The sequence below is a fragment of the Tachyglossus aculeatus genome, chromosome 9, assembly GCF_015852505.1.
Source record: "Tachyglossus aculeatus isolate mTacAcu1 chromosome 9, mTacAcu1.pri, whole genome shotgun sequence".
In the NCBI taxonomy this organism is placed as follows: domain Eukaryota; kingdom Metazoa; phylum Chordata; class Mammalia; order Monotremata; family Tachyglossidae; genus Tachyglossus; species Tachyglossus aculeatus.
The window spans coordinates 1014156-1033166 of NC_052074.1; the positions used below are offsets into that span (position 1 = coordinate 1014156).

The window sequence follows — 19011 nt, forward strand, 5'->3', positions numbered from 1 at the left end:
ACGGCCCCGTGTGATCCATTCTGCAGGTCCAGGGACAATCCAGCGGTCTCCATTCTGTGTGTCAGAATACAATCTGGAGCACTCGGTCCTGCGGGTTTGACCACGAACCAGCTCGCAGTCCATCCTGAAACCATTGGCCCTTTGGAAGAACTGCATGCCTGCATTTGAGGCCACACTCCAGCCATCCGGCTAATGGCTCTGGCTGGCCTGAGATGCCCACCTACCCAAACATTGCGGCTAGATTCATTACTGCGGTCTGATTCCTGAAGTGGGCAATCAGATTCTAGAGCTACCTGCTTTGCAAGGGGTGGGGTGGGGTGTCTCCTCCCCATCCACCTTCTCCTCCTCCTCCTCTTCCCCTTTTTCCTCTCTTCCTCCCACCACTGCACACCATGGCGAATGATGTGAAACTCTGCTCTGTGCACACCTTTCAATCAATTACTGTATTTGTTGAGCGCTTACTGTATACAGAGCACTGTACTGAGCTCTTCCAAGGGACAATACAACAGAATTGGTAGACACATTCCCTGTCCACAAGGAGCTTCCACCCTGCCCGCCACACCACTGAACCTACCTTATCCATTGCATCCCACTTTGCCCATCATTCCTGCCTTGCCCATTTTGCCCACCAGTTGCTTTAGAAGCTCTGGTTCCATTTTAGTTTTCCTTATTCGGGCTGATTGGACCTATGAATGCCAGGAGTTTGTCTGTGCCCATCTTCTCCACACCAGCTCCTGCTATGCCCTCTGCCCAGCTCTCTAGTGGGTGAGGGGCACCTGCAGTAGTCCTGTGCCCGAGAGTCAGTGGATTTCATGGATTCCACCTTGGGTATGCAGGATTGGCAGGGGCAGCACTTTGGCATGCTTCCCTATCTCTCACCCCCTGTCCTGATCCCCCATCCCCTCCTCTGTCTGTGACTGAGCACCAGCCCACCTGGGCAGCCTGGTCACTGCTTGGCCACACCCTTGGGTACCCACTGATCTCATTCAGTGACTCAGTGGGCACCCATTGGCCTCAAGGTTAAATATATCATGGGTGCTAGAGGGCTCCGAGTGGGAGGACCCACTTCTGGATCAAGGGAAGTTGTTTCTGGATTAGGTGAGGGGTGGGGTGGGAGTGGAGACCACTTCTGGTTTGGGCAGGGGAACCATTTCTAGATCAACCAATCAATCAATGGTATTTATTGAGCACATACTGTGAGCTGAGCACTCAGTAAAAGGCAGGGAGGGCTTTTGGATCAGGACGTTTGTAGAAAACAATGGCCGAGATGATTCCCCTCTGCCTCAGTTCCCCACCAGTAGCCGCATGGCCCCCGGACCCCCAACCTGGACCCCTGGGACCCGATGGGCCACAGCGTCTATCGGGCTGCAGTTGGCCCGGCCCGCCCGGGGAGATCGAGTAACGACTCCTAACGGAAGACAAATTCACTAAAGTGAAAATGATCGTGATAGCGCCTTCATTTTCGCCGCCGTGAATGTAAAACTGACTTTTAAAGTGTCTCGTGGCTAATGGATCATGTAAGGTCAGGGCTCGCCAGAGCTGTCTCGGCTATTATTTTCCCCTTTCATGGGAGGGTGCTCCAGAAAATGGGATTGTCACACTCTTTTTTTGAGAGGACAGCGACAGACAGTTAAAAGCCTCTTCATGTAAGGATGTTATTTCATAAAGACACCACCACTGGATTATCCCCTTCACTTTAAACTTCTGCCAGCTTGTACAAAGAGATAAAACAAAATAGCCGGACTCCCAAGGGCAGCCCCAGCATGCCGGTCAGACCTGCCTGCGTCTGTGGCTTTCATTGTGATTAGTCACATGTGAGGAAAATTCACTTAGAGGTAGATTCAATACCAGCTTTGCCCATGCTGTTCCGAGCACAACCATTTTCACATGATGCCACTTAATTCCCCCAGAAGCCTGGGTGGCTCAGCAGCGGCCCAGACAGCTAAGGTGTCATAGTGCATTAAGGCCCGGGTTTGCCGTGGGGGATAATCGTTCTGATCGCTGTTGACTCATGTCTCCACCAGTCGCCCTCATGTAAAATAAGTGACATTTAAAAGGCATCAAGATGTGCGAAGAGAGTAGGGAGAAAGAAGGGGGGAAAGATGGGATGGGTAGGGAGAGAGATGGGAAGGATGGAAAGGGGGGGACAACAGCACCAGAACACGCCCCCCCCAAACACACACACCTGAGGCCAAGTGACCCCAAGTGATGGGAAGCGAGAACTCGACAGGCCAAGGGAGACCTGAACTGAGTGCTCAGCCTCCTGCCCCGTGTTTTCAGGAGGAATCAGTCAAATCACTTCTGGGAACCGCTCCAGCGCGTTATCATTTATTTCCCATTTAATTTTTTCATCCCCGGCCCCCCTTAACTTTGATCCTTCTGCTCCCGCCCAAACACAGGAGGGCCAGCCACTCACCTCTCCCAGGGCCTCGGGCCTGACTGAATCAGGCCGCCTCCGTAGGCCCTCCCGAGTCCGGGCGACCATAAAGAGAATCCAATTGCAGTTTACAGTAAGCATATGCTTCAGTTGACATCTGTTTCTAAGGCGCCGGCGCTTTGTTTGCATAACAGGCCCCAATAAATGGCCTCGTTGGAAGTCTGCTCAGCGAGCTGGACGGGGCTTGTTCAGCTGGGGATTTGGGCCCCGCAGCTGATCGACACCGCTCTGCGCTGATAGCAAGGGGAAAATCGGAGGAGCCCAGGCCTGGTTATTAATGCAGATTTTCACATTCTCAATGAACCACTTAGCCAGCGTTCTTCAGCGCCCAAATCCGTGTTTGCTCAGGCGTGAGGGGTGAAACGGAGGTGGGGGTCGGTGGTGGCGGGGGGCATGGTGGAGACCGGGGGAGGGGCTGCCTGCCTGATTGGGCTGAGCGAAGACTTAGGAGTTCTTGGGGAGAGAATGTTTCCTTTAAGCGAGAAAATGGCTAGCCCCGGCTGGTCGAGTCACCAAAGGGCCCAGGGTTTTCCGGGCTTCAGAGCAATCAATCAATCATATTTATTGAGCGCTTACTGTGTGCAGAGCACTGGACTAATAGCTTGGGAGAGTACCATATAACAGAGTTGATAGACACGTTCTCCACCCACAATGAGCTGACAGTCTAGAGATGAGCGTACAATCTAGAGGCCTTCCCTGATGAAGCCCCCAGCTCACTCTCCCTTCTGCGTCACCTATGCACTTGGATCTGTGACCTTTGGACATTTGATATTCACCCCACCCCCAACCCCACAACACTTATGTACCTATCTTTAAATGATATAGTATAAATTATTTATTCATATTAATGTCTGTCTCCCCCTCTAGACTGACTGTCAGCTCACTGTGGGCAGGGAACATGTCTGCTAATTCCATTGTACTCTCCCAAGTGCTTAGTACAGTGCTCTGCACATAGTAAGTACTCAATAAATATGATTGATTGATTGACTGACTGATAGAGACGAGCTTACCGTCTTGGCTTGGGTGCCAGAGTTGCACCCATAGGCATGGAAGGCCTCCTCAGGCAGAAACTGTATCCACCCTTTTTGTGGGCTTCCCATGAGTTCACCAGAGCCCTTCTCCTGGAGCATGACCACTGTGTCCAGCTAGGGAGGCCTCATTCTGCAGGTCCTGCAGGCCATGCAGGTGTTGGGGGTGGCATGGACACTGAGGGCACTGGGGCTGTGGGCAATGCAGGCTGGGGTGGCATGAGAGCTCAAGGCACTGGAGGCTGTGAGGGCAGTGCTGTGGGGAGTGCGAGTGCCAGGACTGACATAGGTGCTGTAAGCCCTGTGGGCACTACAGGCCCCCTGGGCAGCGTAGGGGGCCCGGACTCGGCCATCACATGTGAAGCCTGAGCCTCCTTCCCGGGATTCACAGATCAACTTTGTCTAGCGGCCCCGACCACGGGAATATGAAATGTATCTACTCCATTTCCTCTTAGCCAGTGCACATACTTTCTTTTTTCCCTTTAATTTTTATATATGGTAAAAATTTCATTGAAGAGAGATTTTAGATGACAGGGCTGTAATTTTAAACCCAATAGTAGAGGTGTAAGCAATTTGAGCTTAGCTGAGGCATAATCTTAGGTTGTCAAGAAGAAACCCATTCTCCCTATGCTAATCAATCAGTATATCAACCGACCAATCATCTCCTCAGCTTAGCATATATCCTCAGGTTTGATATATCTATTAACTGCCCATCACGCGGCCGGTCTGCGGCTGATGAGATTCCCCTATCTTGGTGTTTGGAGGCAGACGAGCAAGCTATCAGAGCCCCAGATAAATACCCGAGTGGAGATTTCAATCCCCTTCCTGAGTGCAAAGACAATCCAGGAACGTTGAAAACATCCTCATGAAAGGATCTGCAGAAAATTGCATTTTGGAGCACCGAGGTGCGCATGAGAGATTGGGAAGCGCTTGTGACATCCTGCCCAGCAGAAGCGGAATCCAGGCTGGGAGCCCGGTACACCGGGCTAGTGGGGGAAGGGGGATAGGGAGCAGGTGCCTCTCAGTGGAGGAACTGTGGTGCTGGGGAAATGTTGCCACAAATGAAATGAGCAGCGTGGCCCAGTGGGTAGAGCACGGGGCTGGGAGTCAGGGGATCTGGGTTCTAATCCTGGCCCTGCCACTTGTCTGCTCTGTGACCTTGGCAAGTCACTTCATTTCTCTGGGCCTCAGTTACCTCATCTGTAAAGTAGGGACTAAGGACTGTGAGTCCCATGTGGGACAGGGACTGCGTCCAACCTGATTAGCTTGTATGTGCCCCAGAGCTTTGTACAGTGCCTGGCACATAGTAAGAACTTCAAAAATACCATTACAAAAAAAAATCTGTAAAATGGGGATTGAGACTGTGAGCCCCATGTGAGATGTGGACTGTGTCCAAATCTGATTAGCTTGTAATAATAATAATAATGGTATTTGTTAAGCACTTACTATGTGCAAAGCACTATTCTAAGTGCTGGGGGGTATACAAAATGATCAGGTTGTCCCAGGTGGGGCTCACAGTCTTAATCCCCATTTTAAAGATGAGCTAACTGAGGAACAGAGAAGTGAAGTGACTTGCCCAAAGTCACACAGCTGATTAGAACCCATGACCTCTGACTTCCAAGCCAGTGCTCTTTCCACCAAGCCACGCTGCTTCTCTTGTATCTATTCCAGTGCTTAGTACAGCATCTGGCACATAATAAACACTGAACAAATACCATTAAAAAAATCTGTAAAATGCTTATTGAGATTGTGAGCCCCATGTCACATGAGCCCCATGTCACGCCCCATGTCATGTCAGGGGAAGCAGCGTGGCTCAGTGGAAAGAGCGAGGGCTTGGGAGTCAGAGGTCATGGGTTCAAATCCCAGCTCCGCTACTTGTCAGCTGTGTGAACTTGGGCAAGCCACTTAACTTCTCTGTGCCTCAGTTACCTCATCTATAAAAATGGGGATTAAGACTGTGAGCCCCAAGTGGGACAACCTGATCACCTTGTAGCCCCCCCAGCACTTAAAACAGTGCTTTGCACATAGTAAGCACTTAACAAATACCACCATTATTATTATTATTATTTCAGACATGGACTGTGTCCAACCTGATTAGCTTATATCTATTCCAGTGGCTTAGTAGAGTTCCTGGCACATAGTAAGTGCTTAACAAATACTGTAACTGTTTTTTTTTAATGAAAGTAGGGGTGTAACTGGTCTGGGGACAGGGAGAGGCCAGCAGAATGGCCCCAACTGTAGAGCAGGAGGGGGGAGTGGGAGGAGCAGGGGTGGGAAGGTCCCACTGAGGAGAGCTGGCTCGGGGCCTGAGGTCACATGCTTAGGCTCCTCATCCCCTCATCGTCTTCCCAAATTTTCCAATGTGGAGGGACAGACGCTGAAATAATGGACTGAAGGGAGGAAGACACAGAGTGTAAGGATGCAGACAGAAGTGCTCTGGTGGGAGGGAGGAATATCCAAATGCATGGGTGGTCCAACACTCGTGATGTTGCTGGAGCTGTCTTGTGCTAATTTGCCAATTTCACACGGTCCTAAAGGGTGTGTTTGGTGGTGGGAGGGGACCCCTGAACTGCCCTCCAGCCCTGGGGGGCTGCACAAACACCGGTACCCCATCTGAACTACCCACCTTGTCATCAAGCGCTAGGGTGCTGAAAATCAAACCACCAGCTGGTATCCAGATATGCCTGCAGGGTGACCTGGGCGAATGGGCACCCTGGTCATGGGGGCAGGATGGAGCAAGGTAGGGTAAGCCCAGCTGTGGAGCAGAGATGGCATTTGCTCAGCTCTCCCCATCCTAATTAGCCATGCTCTCCTCCCACTACATCCCAGCTCCCCCTCCTTGCTCCTCTCATGCCAGCCTTCTTATCGGGCATCTTTCCCACCTCTCCCACTGTGAACCCATTGTTGGGTAGGGACCGTCTCTGTATGTTGCCAACTTGTACTTCCCAAGAGCTTAGTACAGTGCTCTGCACCCAGTAAGCGCTCAATAAATACGATCGAATGAATGAATGAATGAATGAATGACCTCCGGCTCACACCTTCCCTGTAGCCTGGGACTCCCTCCCCACTCAAACCCAGCTGATCCTCTCTAGACTATAAGCTTCCTTCTAACTTGTAAGCTCAGTTTTGGAGCGGGGTGGGGAGGGTTAAATGGTTTTTGATAAACGCTTACTATGTGCCGGGCACTGTACTTAACACTAGGGTAGAAAGAAGCCAATCAGATTGGACAGTCCTGTCGGACATGGGGTTCCCATTCTTAATTCCCACTTTACACATGAGGTAACTGAGTCACAAAGAAGTGAAGTGACTTGCCCAAGGTGAATCAGCAGACAAGTGGCAGAGTAGAATTAGAACCCAAGTCCTTCTGATTCCCAGGCCCATGCTCTATCAACTAGGCCATGCTGCTTTTCATTTTGGGCAGAGAACATTTCGGCTAATTCTGTTATATTGTACTCTGTTAAAGTGTATTCTCCCAAGTGCTTAGCACAGTGCTGTGCACACAGTAAGCACTCAATAGATACGATTGACTGATTAATCACAGCTCCCCATCTTCAAAACCTCCTGAAATCCTCCATCTTCAAAACCTCCTGATTCACTTTTCTTCTCCCTGGGTCACATCATCCCAACTCTAGTTCCAACTCTTGCCTCAACCACTTTGACACCCATGACCCAAAGCCCTGCTGCACTTTTGTACGTATGGGTCTACAAATGCTACTCTCTAAGCACTTTGTCTCACTTGTCAATGATATTTTGTCTGTCTCTGCATGTTAGATTGTAACACATGTTAGATTGAGGGAAGGGGTTGGTCTCCTGCCTCTATTGTTCTCTCCCAAGAGCTCAGTAGAGCCCTCTGCCCACAGTAGTTGCTCAGTCAGTGCTTTTGTTTGATGAGAAGCAACGTGGCCTAGTGGAGAGAGCCTGGGCCTAAGAGTTAGACGACCTGGGTTCTAACCCTAGTTCCAACACTTGTCTGCTGTGTGACCTTGGGCAAGTCACTTCACTTCTCTGTGCCTCAGTTTCCTCAGCTGTAAAATAAGGATTAAATCCTACTCCCTCCTACCTAGACTGTGAGCAGGATAGGGACTGTGTCCAACCTGATGATTTTGTATCTACCCCAGCTCTTAGAACAGCGCATGGCACATAAGCAATCAATCGATCAATCAGTCTTATTTATTGAGTGCTTTCTGCGTGCAGAACACTGTACTAAGTGCTTGGGGAGTAAAATATAATAGAAACGTTCTCTGCCTGCAAGTTTACAGTCTAGAAGGGGAAACAGACATTAAAAGACATAAATAAATTATGGATATGGACATAAATGCTGAGGGAAGGGTGAATAAAGGCAAATCCAAGGTGTAAGGTGACCCAGAAGGGAGTGGGAGAAGAGAAAATGAGGGCCTAGTCGGGAAAGGTCTCTTGGAGGAGGTGTGCCTTCAATAAGGCTTTGAAGCATTTAACAATGCTTCAGTAATAATAATGGGAGTCCGGTGGGCCTCCCGGGTTGCTTCGAGAGTCCATCGGAGGAACCAGAGGTATTAGAGATGTGGAGATCGTAGTTGGGAGCCATCTCCCCCCTGCCCCAAGAGCGTATTGCCCGAGTTCCTGCCCCAGAGCTCCCTGGGCCACTGGAAAGACACATCTCTGCCCCGAGGTCTCAAGTGAAACAGCAGTCATTTGAATGGCTCTTTCCTGATATTCCCACCCAGGAGTTTTCATTTCAATTGGAGATTCTGAAAGCCCAGAGACTAATCCTAAATTCAGGTACACGACCGCTCTGGCCGTGCAGATTGCTAGTTGATCATGCTAAGATGCCCCCTTATCCATTATTGGATCAGAAAAAGAGGAGGATTAAGAATTATCTGACTTCTCAGTTAATGTGCAAATCATCTAAAAAGCGCAGCTTAGCGGTCTTAGATGGTGACCAGGCACTAAAATCATAATAATGAAGCTTTCGAATGTCTAATAGCCTCAGTCCATGGAGCCTCACTTAACTTCAGTTCCGTCTGGGCTGCACGTTGCCAGGCTGTGGGATTTGGGCCCAAGGTCCGGGGTTACAGTGAAATCAGGAGTTGCCAAAACAGAAATGACCACCATCGACGTCTGCATGGATGGCGGGCCACATCCTAGCCACGTTTGCAGACAGATGGACGCGTTTGAACATGACAAAGCCTTCCGTCTGGCCTCTGGTTCTTCAGATGGAGGGAAGCGAGTCGAATCAGGGGAAGAGGCGCCAGGGATGGAAAGGGCGAGTTTTAGTCTTCAATTTTTTAGGTTGTGATAGCACTCGTTCATTCATGTATTCAGTCTTATTTGTTGAGCACTTACTATGTGCAGAGGACTGTACTAACCTCTTGGGAGACTACGACATAGCAAGAAACAGACACATTCCCTGCCCACAACGAGCTTACAGTCTGGAGGGGGAGCTCCCAGGGGTCTCTCCCTCTTGGAAGACCCCAGAGGGCTCCCGTCTGTCACCAGCTCCGTCCCATCTTGCAGGGAGCCGGAGGCTTTCGCCCCGGGTGCCCTGCCTTGCTGTTGCTGGGGGGAGGACAGCGTGTTTGAGGCTGTGTGCACCCCTCCCCTTCCCAGGCCCAGGCCTCTCTGAGGTCGGGGAAAGTGCTGAAAGAGAAAAAGGAAACAAACGGTTGGAGTTTCAGACCCGATTAGAATGCACTTTCCAATATGTCAGACACATCTTTGTTCAAATTAAACCAAGGATTGGTTTTGAGCGACTGGCCCAGTGTCCTTCCAGGCGCGGTGGATGGGCGCGTCTAAGCTGCTTATTATATTGATGGGTTTTGCTGCTCTGCAGCAAATGAAAACAGGCAGCTGCCTCTTCCATCAAAGCAAAAAGCAGCCTGAGTTTTTATTAAACGAGTGTTCATTTCTTCTATTGCCAAAATTCTGGCCCAAAACAAAGGAGCAGTTTTAGCGCATTATTGCTAACTACACAGGAACAACTGACAGCAAGTGATAAGCCCGTCTGCCTTTCACAACTGGTAATCATTTTTGGAATAGATGTTTTAATATCGTGGAATATAAAATTTTGTAATTTACATCTGCAATGCTACATAAATTTATAGATTTGGCTTGTTGCTGGAAGGGGGAGGTTAGAAACACAAAAGGCTTCCTGCCCCCCCCCCCCCACCTGATTTAATTTTTAATGACTCTTTGGAAGGTAGCAAAGCCACTGAGGTCAGAGCCATTCATCTGAACGGAGGTGGGGAGGACGTCACCCAGGGCAGTGGGGGCCATTGGGGTTGGGGCCCTTAGATAGATGGACAGGTGGGCGGATGGGTGGACAAGTAGAGCGGATGGACAGATGGATGGATGATCAGCCTGAAAGGTGGATAGTCAAAAGACCAGTGGATGGATGGGAGGATGACTGGGCGGGTGGAAACCTTTGAGCTTCCAATTGTTTACAAAATGTGTACTTGAGAAGCAGCAAAGAAGCAGTATGGCTTAGTGGAAAGAGCACCGGCTTGGGAGTCAACTTGTACTTCCCAAGCGCTTAGTACAGTGCTCTGCACACAGTAAGCACTCAATAAATATGATTGAATGGATTGAATGAATGAATGAATGAATGAGTCAGAGGACTTGGATTCCAATCCTGGTTCCGCCACTTGTCTGCTGTGTGACCTTGGACAAGCCTCTTAACTTCTCTGTGCCTCAGTTATCTCATCTGTAAAGTGGGGATTAAGACTGTGAGCCCCACGTGGGACAGCCCAGTTACCTTGTATCTACCCCAGTGCTTAGAGCAGTGCTTGATACTTAGTAAGTACCTAACAAATACCATAATTATTATTGTTATGATTAAAGAGCATGGGCTTGGGAGTCAGAGGATGTGCATTCTAATCCTGACTCTGCCACATGTCTGCTCTGTGACGCTGGCAAGTCGCTTAACTTCTCTGTGCCTCAGTTCCCTCATTTGCAAAATGGGGATTAAGACTATGAGATCCATGTGGGACAGGGACAATGTCCAACCTGATTACCTTATATTTACTTGGCACATTGTAAGCACTTAATTAATACCACAATTATTATTATCATTATTACTATTATTACAACTGTGATATGGGTCTCCTGCCCAGAGCCCTAGGTGATGTGGAGGAAGGGGGCCCCCATGTTGATGACTTCGTCCCCATGGATGTCCACCTAAAACGCCAAGGGTGGGCAAAACTGGGGCCACGAGGCATCCATGGGTTTGCCTGGTTCCCAGCGGGGGCCAGCTTGACAGACACTTGGCCTTTGGTTGTCTGGGAGCCAGCTTGGGGTTCAAATCAGGGAGGATGCAGGGTTCAGCATCCCCTGAGTAAAGTGTTCCCTCCCAGGGGGCAGGATGTGGAGTCTTAGTTTACCTTCCAGAGCTCAATGGGGAGGGGATAGAATGGCCTCCCTCTTTCTCCTCCTCTCCATCCTCCTCCTTCAGCTCATCTTCATGCAAGCAAGGAGAGCAGGGACAGCTGGAAGAGAGGGAAGTCTGGAATGAGCAGGGAGAGTGGGGACAGCAAGCAGTGGTGAAGTGTGGTTCTCAGATGACTCAATTAAATGAGTGCCGTTGTCTCCCAAGCTAACACTGGGATATGTAACAATCGCGATGTGTCTGGTCCACTTGTGCTGAACTCCCCGGAGGCAGGCTGTGGGCCCAAATCACTTACCCTACGCCAACCTGGTTTCAAATGCCAGGAATGGATGGTGGAAGAAGGAATGCCAGGTGGACCTGATTGACAAAAGGAACCCAGAAAGAAACCTGGTCCCTGCTTCCTGGAATTGTAGACATGGGGAACCCACACAGCCATTAAATCCTGAAGAGGAAAAGGAGGTCTCCCCCCTCAAGGTTGGGCAGTTCAAACAACATCAAGCCCCTGGGCACCTGTTCTGGGGTGAAGGGGAATGAGGAGCTGTGAGGATTGGTGGTCTAGCCCAAGAGGCCCCAGTGGAGCAAGGGGGAGGGGTGCAACGTGGAGCTGGGAAGGCTTCCTTGTGGGATCCTGGGCAGACACTTAAACTCCCTAAACCCAACCCTGATCCTGACCTAGTCCAGCCCTGACCCTGACCCCAAGCTAAACAAGCCCTGTCCCTGACTCTGAGCTAGTCCGGCCCTGACTCTGATCTTGACCTAGTCCAGCCCTGACCCTGATCATGCTACTTCTCCTTCCCTCACCTCAACCTCACATCCCTGCCCTGACCTCAGCTCCTTCCCAATCAATCAGTCAGTCAATTAGTACTACTTATTGAGCACTTACTCTGTGCAGAGCACCATACTAAGCACTCGATAGAGGACAGTACAATAGAGTTGGAAGACAGGGAATTTATAATCTCTCCATGCTAAACTGGCCCAGCCTTGACACAACTTTGCTGACACCTGAATTTCAGTTTGGTCTGGTGGAAAGAGCACAGGGCTGGGAGTCAAGAGACCTAGGTCCTAACCCTAGCTTTGCCTCTGGCCTGCTGAGTGACCTTGGACAAGTCACTTACCCTGTCTGGGCCTGAGTTTCCTCCTCTGCAAAATGGGAATAAAATCCCTGTTCTCTCTCCCTTCTAGACTATCAGCCCCGTGTGAGGCAGACCCTGTGTCTTATCTGCTTACCATCTGCCTATCCTAGGGCTCATCACAGTGCTTGGCACAAAGTAAGCGTGCTTCATCAATAGTACATTTTAGCTATTAGTAGTTCCCAGAGTCCAGCAGACAGTCTGATCCCACAGGGGCAGTGGAGAGGGTGGCCTCTCTCCTGGAGATGTCCCCCCATAACTGTCCTGGGATACCCTGGAGTGAGAGCCCTGGGGGTAGTGGCTTCTGCCTTTGCTGCCAGGGCCACATGTGGAGTCTCGTGGACTGGAGGAGCTCCCGCTTAAGGAAGGATTTGTAGCTTATTATATCTGTAATTTATTTATTTATATTAATGTCTGTCTTCCTCTCTAGACTGTAAGCTAGTTGTGGGCAGGGAATATGTCTGTCTGTTGTTATATTGGACTCTCCTAAGTTCTTAGTACAGTGTTCTACACACAGTAAGTGCTCAATAAATACAGTCGACTGTCTGACTGGAATATCCCCAGCCAGAGGGGACCCGGTCACCACTGTCCGGAACGTTCTTTCAATGTGCTACTGCCCTGCTGTGCTTCCATGCTCAGGGCCTGTCTGGAGTCCAGTCAGTGGGAATCAGTTGCCTCATGAGGCTTCTGCCCCCTGAGTGTTGAGGAAGAGAGGCGTGAGAGATGGTGGGGGGCTGTGCCAATCTGCTTGCCCACCTGCCCACGGGGCTTGGCTCCTACACACGAATTTCACTACTCTATACTCCACCCGACTTGGGGTTCCACCCAAGGGAAGGTGTTTGCAGCACAAAGACACCCACCCCCCAGGCAGTGGACCACAAGTCGTTTCTGGGTCACTTCCCTCCATAGCTTCTAGAGGGGAGTTGGAAATACCACTTGGGGTCAGATGGGTCCAGGAGAATAATATGAGGTTAATAACTAGCATTATGTTTTCAAATAGCCAATCCAAAGTCACTCAAGTTGACCGTCCATCTTTAAAATAGCACCCAATTCCAAGGCAAACACACACACACACACACACACATTCATATCCAGCCCCCCACCACCCACATACACATTCATAACCAGGTCCACATATACACTTATAATAATAATAATGGCATTTATTAAGTGCTTACTATGTGCAAAGCACTGTTATAAGCGCTGGGGAGGTAACAAGGTTATCAGGTTGTCCCACGGGGGGGCTCACAGTCTTAACCCCCCTTTTACAGATGAGGGAACTGAGGCACAGAGAAGTTAAGTACTTGCCCAAAGTCACACAGCTGACAATTGGGGGAGCCGAGATTTGAACCCGTGACCCCTGACTCCAAAGCCCAGGTTCTTTCCACTGACCCACGCTGCTTCTCAAAGTGCCTACACACACACACACAAACACACACACACACACACACTCTCTCTCTCTCTCTCTCTCTCTCATATCCAGGTTAAATTGTTACATTGTACTCTTCCAAGCACTTAGTGCAGTGCTCTGCACATAGTAAGTGCTCAATAAATACGATTGACTGACACACACACACATATGTACACTCATGTCCAGGAGCACACATGCACACACATACACACAGTCGCCTATCCACCCACACCCATACACCCCACCCACACTCAAATGTCATTTTTGTGTCTTGCAGGCATCTGGCCTTCTGAAGAGGTCCTGGCTTACTACTGCCTCCAGCACCGTCATACGTTCAGGTACCGAGACGCACTTCAGAGACTCTTTCCAGCCTGTTAGTTATATTGTACCTGCATGGTAACGATTTCTATGATTAAAGCCTTCAGATGAAATTAGAAAAATTTCAAGGTGAAAACATGTTGCTCCCACCAAAGAAATAGGAACTGCCTTCCGGGGTGAATATTGCACAGCCAAGCTTTTTTGCAATATGTCAAAGGCTTTTGATTTCCACTCAAGGCGTTTCATTCCACTTTGATTTGGGGGGAAACAAAAGTGAAGGTGAGATCGATCGAGGCTGATTGTGAAGGTCAGGGAGGAGAAAGGCGGCCGTTAGACTTCTTCAAGGAAATCCTCTGAAGAATATTTGATAAATAATGCCCTCTCGCTGCTGCTGCGACTTAATGGTGCCCTCAGGAGCGACCCCGGTCATCCCCCCTGGGTGCCCAGCCCTGTGCAGGGGGCCTACAGGTTGATGGGCAGAGTGTTGAGAGCGGAGGGGGTGTTCTAAGCTGAGAGCGGGCATCCTGATCTGACCAATAGCCCAGAGATGTTCAGGCCACTGGGAGACATGAGCCCTTTTCACTTTCATTCTCATTTCATCGGAGACCTCGAAAGTTGCCTTCCGCGAACCACCCATTGTCGTTCCGAAGGAGCTGCGGCCAGAGCTTGAATGATGTCCACTGGCAAATTTGGGGTAATAATCCCCGACTTTCAGGTTTCTTGGCCTGCATTTACCTACCAGTCCATAAATGCTCTGAACCAAGGAAATGCCTGTTAAGTGTTTTTCCAAGGAGCGATGTCCTTTTTCCACTATTCATGAAAGCTGTTGTTGTTCCCAAAGGGAAGCAACTCCCCAGGCTGGAAGGGAGTGGGGGATGGATGGAAGAAGGGAGAGAGGGTCATTTTTGAGTCATTCGTCTTGTGGTGGGTATGAGTCTATGGGGTCTGGCAGGCCAGGTATCAGTTCAGGGGTGGGGAATGAATTGGTAGGACCCTGCATCCCTGCAGGTACTGGAAGGGAAACCCTATCCCCACTCAGCCCCAGCCTTCCTATCCATTTACTCTAGTTTGTGTGGGACCAGAGCCTGGGGCTTGGGATCTCTGCTTTACTGTGTGTGTGTGTGTGTGCGTGTGCGTGCGTGTGTGCGTGTGTGTGTGTGTGTGTGTGTGAGAGAGAGAGAGAGAGAGAGAGAGAGAGAGCGCAAGCATACCTGGACTACTTGCCGCTGAAATGCATATGGCTCAAAACTCTTTTTTGTTGTCCTAGGCAAAGTGTTTGGCTTCTCCTTTCCCCTGTTCTCCCTTCCTCTTTCCTCTCCCTCCCTCTATTCCCCCTCTCCTTTCCTCCTTTTTTCTCATGGTATTAGTTAAGCACTTACTATGTGCCAGGCAGTGTACTAAGCACTGGAGTAGATAGATACAAACTAACCGGGTTGGACAGAGTCCCTGTCCCACATAGGACTCATAGTCTTAATCCCCATTTTACAGATGAGGGAATTGATGCACAGAGATTGGCCCAAGGTCACATAGCAGAAGAGAGGCGGAGTTAGGATTAAAACCCAGATCCTCCAACTCTCAGACCCATGCTCTTTCCACTAGGCCATGCTGCTGCTCTTTCCTTTCCCTCCCCTCCCCTCTCTTCCTCTTCCTTCCCCCTTCTCTTGCCCTCCCTTTTCTCCCTTCTCTTTTCTCTACTCTAAACCACCTATCCTTTTCTCCTTTCCCCTTTCCCCTCTCTTCTATTACCATATCCCCTCAATGGTTGTATCTATTGGTGTATGTGATGTGTGGCCCCTGGCTTGATACAATTACACCCTCAGCTCCCCTCCCCTCCCTTCTTTCACTTCCCTCCTTTTGCTCTCCTCTTCTCCCCCCCTTCTCTCCCCTGTCCTCCCCTCTCTTCCACTTCCATCTTCTCCCTCCCCTCTGCCCTCCCCCACCTCCTCTCCTGCGGATCACCGGCTCTTTCGGCCTCTGCTTGCCTGACTGTTTCCAAATGGACAAATGAGTGCCGACGAATGAGCCCATGCATGAATGGCAGGCCCCTCCACCTTCTCCGACAACGATCTTTGGCTCCCCTAGCTGGCGGTACGGCTGCCAGAGACCTAGACGCCGTTGGCAGGGGTGGGGGCCTCGGTGGGCTCTCGGGCTCTGCGGTGGCCATGCCGCGGGACGCGCTAATGAGGAGCCCCCACTGCTGGGCTGCTTTGTGACTTCTCTGGGTCACCGTTGGTTTGAAAACGCCAAACGCCATGAGGTCACCGGGCCACGTCTCCAGCACTTCCTGGCCGCCCGGCCGGGCCCACAGATGGCAATTTGTTCTTGTAACAGATCTGTCTCCGGGGCCGCCGTCATCGCATCTGTATGGTTCTGGCGGCCCCTTTCTCTCTTGCAGGGGCCTGGCGGTGTGCGAGCTGGGGGGCGGCCTGACGTGCCTGGCCGGGCTCATGGTAGGTCTCTGCTCTGGCTTCGGCCCATTCAGCGGGCTGAACAAAAGGGGAAAATGCGCCCCTGCCCCCCGCTGCCGAGTCACAGAATGGCCGGGAGCCTCGAAGCAACCTTCTGTGGCCTACATCCATTCCAGGGGGAGCCAGGGGCTGCCTTGACGAGCAGCTGACACCTCTTTCCTCCTCTGAGTCAATAGCTCTTGTTGGGACATCCGGGGCCCCGGCTGGCCAGTAGGCTGCCCTTGTTTCCCTCCCCCGCCAATCCTCCCTCTGCTCTTCCTTGTCATCCTCTCTCCAATCACCCCTCCTTTTCTTCCCTCCCGTCCTCCCTGCGGTCCTCCCTCCCCCCCCCCTTCAGTCCTCCCTCCCATCCTCCTTCTGGTCCTCCCTCTTCTTTTCAGTCCTCCCTTCCATCCTCCTTCTGGTCCTCCCTCTTCTTTTCAGTCCTCCCTCCCATTCTCCCTCCTATCTCCAGTCCTCTCTCCCAACCCCTCTCTTTGATCCTTCCCCTCTCTCTCTCTCTCCCATCCTCCCTCCCTCTCTCCAGTCCCCCCTCCCATCCAGTCTCCCATCCTCCTCCCCTCCCTCCGGTCCCCCCTCCCATCCGTTATCCCATCCTCCCTCCCTTCCTTCCTCCCTCCCATCCTTCCTTCCCGAATCCTTCCCAGATTATAGTCCCATTTGCTAAGATACAGGCAGAGCCCGGCGAATCACAGTTGGAGTACCATGATATAGCCGCTAATGTTTTGCCTGCATTATTACCCCAACAAACATGATCCAGAGCTCGGGATAATTAGATTCTTTTGAATTAGATTGGCCATTCAGGAGCGTCACGCACCATTCTCTGGGGGCTGAGTCATGTATTCAGGAGATATTATGTAGCGGCACAGTGCATTAGACAAGTTTTTATGTCTCTCCAAATAAAAGCATATTGTTACCCTGATTGGCATTTGACAAACCTGTCGCTCCCATACAATGTGCCGAGGTTACAGCCCCATGTGGGAGCATGTCAAAGCTCACAAAAAAATTACCCTCACAAAGCCATCTGCCTGCAATGCAAAGTTATATGAAGGGCATCAGGCAGTTAGACAGAAGCAGGCTGAAAGGCAGAGTGACAGCCTCAGATGATGGCTCTACTAGATAAACAGAAACCCACAAATGAAAACCTCGCAAATACCATCATCCCCTGTCACAATGCAATTACCGAACAGAATGATAGCAAGATAGAGGCTCCCGCAAATGGAATGATAAAAGTATTGACTGATTTGATTGAATGATTAAAATAATGCAGACATAAAATGAAAAAAGATTGAAGATTGTTACAGAGAAATAGGTGAGGAAGCATGATACTGAAGGGTTGTCACTCCCGTCTCCACTGCCACCCAGGCGCGAGTCATTGCTCATTGTTGCTGGGAGTTTTGTGTGTGTGTGTGTGCATGCTTATGAGGGTGTGTGTCTGTGTTTGTGTGCATGTGTGAGTGTGCATGTGTGTGCCTGTGTTTGTGAACATTTGTGTGTTTTTTTTTCCAGGTGGCCATTTCGGCAGATGCCAGAGAAGTCCTGTTAACTGATGGGAATGAAAAGGCCATCCAAAGTATCCTTGTTCAGAGAGAGAACGGGGCAGATGGGCCATCTCTTTTGCCCCCAAATGGAGACGGTCACTCCAGAGAAAGTCAGCTTGGGATGTGAAAGGGGAATGGGAGGGGGGGCCCACTTCCACCATAAGCAATTTAAGAGCAAAGGGGGTGTGTGTGAGATTCCCCCTTCCTGCCAACATACCCTGTCACCAGTCCCCCAGGCCACACCTCCTTAAGAAGGTGGAGGTAGGGGCTGGCCCTGCTGGAGGAAGAGAGAGAGGGAGGAAGAGACAGACAGGAGGAGGAAGAGGGAGAGGAAGGAAAAGACAGACAGGAGGAGGAAGGAGACGGAAGGAGGAAGAGAGAGAGGGAAGGAGGGAGAAGCAGAGGGCAGCCAGCACCCGGAAAGCAGAATGCTCAATAGCTAAATAGGTTCAATCATTCTTTTTTGTATCCCATCAATTGAATTATTCGAGGAAATCTGCTGATGCAAGAAATAATTAGCTCCCTGAATATTTATATTGCTTTGGGTGACACTGGGAAAATTGCTCTCCCTGCTTTCTTCCAGGTATTAACCTTTACATTTTGGCCCATATAATATGCTGTCATATTGCTACTGCTGTATTCTAATTACCTCCAAGTTATCTCCATCTCCCACTTGACGCAGCTATCGGGGCTGCATGATTTCCTTTTATTTCGGATTATAAAACCTATCTTTCTCTTTTCTCTAATGTGTGATTCCATTTCATGCCCCGTTCTATTAGATTATACTTTACTAATATGTACACAGAGTTCAGGAAAATTGAACTTTACTTTGACTAAGAAAGCAAGCATGATTTGCAAGCGTAGAAGGGATCTGGCCAGGGACTGCTAATAGCTAGCAGGAGCAAAGGGGAGAGGTGGACACAAAGATACCCAGGACTCTGGGGACACGGCCTCAGCTTTGTCCGCCTTTTTTGGGGTCAGAGCGAGGGGTTCCCACCCCCTGAGCCCACCTCACTGCGGCTTCTGCCTTTGGGGCCTCAGCCACAGCGCTGGGGGGCTTGTCATTCAGTCAGTCAGTCGTATTTATTCAGTACTTACTGTGTGGAGAGCACTGTACTAAGCGCTCGGGACAGTACAGTATAACCACATAACAGACACATTCCCTGTCCACAACAAGCTTACAGCCTAGAGGGGGAGACAGATATTAATATCAGTAATAAATTAGATATGAGTATAAGTGCTGTGGGGACGGGAGGGGTGTTGAATTAAGGAAGCAAGTCAGGGTGACACAGAAGGGAGTAGGAGAAGAGGAAAGGAG

General features: G+C 50.3%; 1 protein-coding gene across 2 annotated transcripts in view; it reads left to right on the forward strand.

Moving 5' to 3' along the window:
• CAMKMT (calmodulin-lysine N-methyltransferase) overlaps window positions 1-19011 on the forward strand; it is a 232210-nt gene that overhangs the window by 174980 nt on the left and 38219 nt on the right. For both annotated transcript variants that reach the window (XM_038751551.1, XM_038751550.1), the window contains exons 4-6: window positions 13644-13704; window positions 16080-16134; window positions 17662-17725. In XM_038751551.1, the coding sequence (XP_038607479.1) occupies window positions 13644-13704; window positions 16080-16134; window positions 17662-17725 (180 nt within the window). The remainder of the gene's footprint in view (window positions 1-13643; window positions 13705-16079; window positions 16135-17661; window positions 17726-19011) is intronic.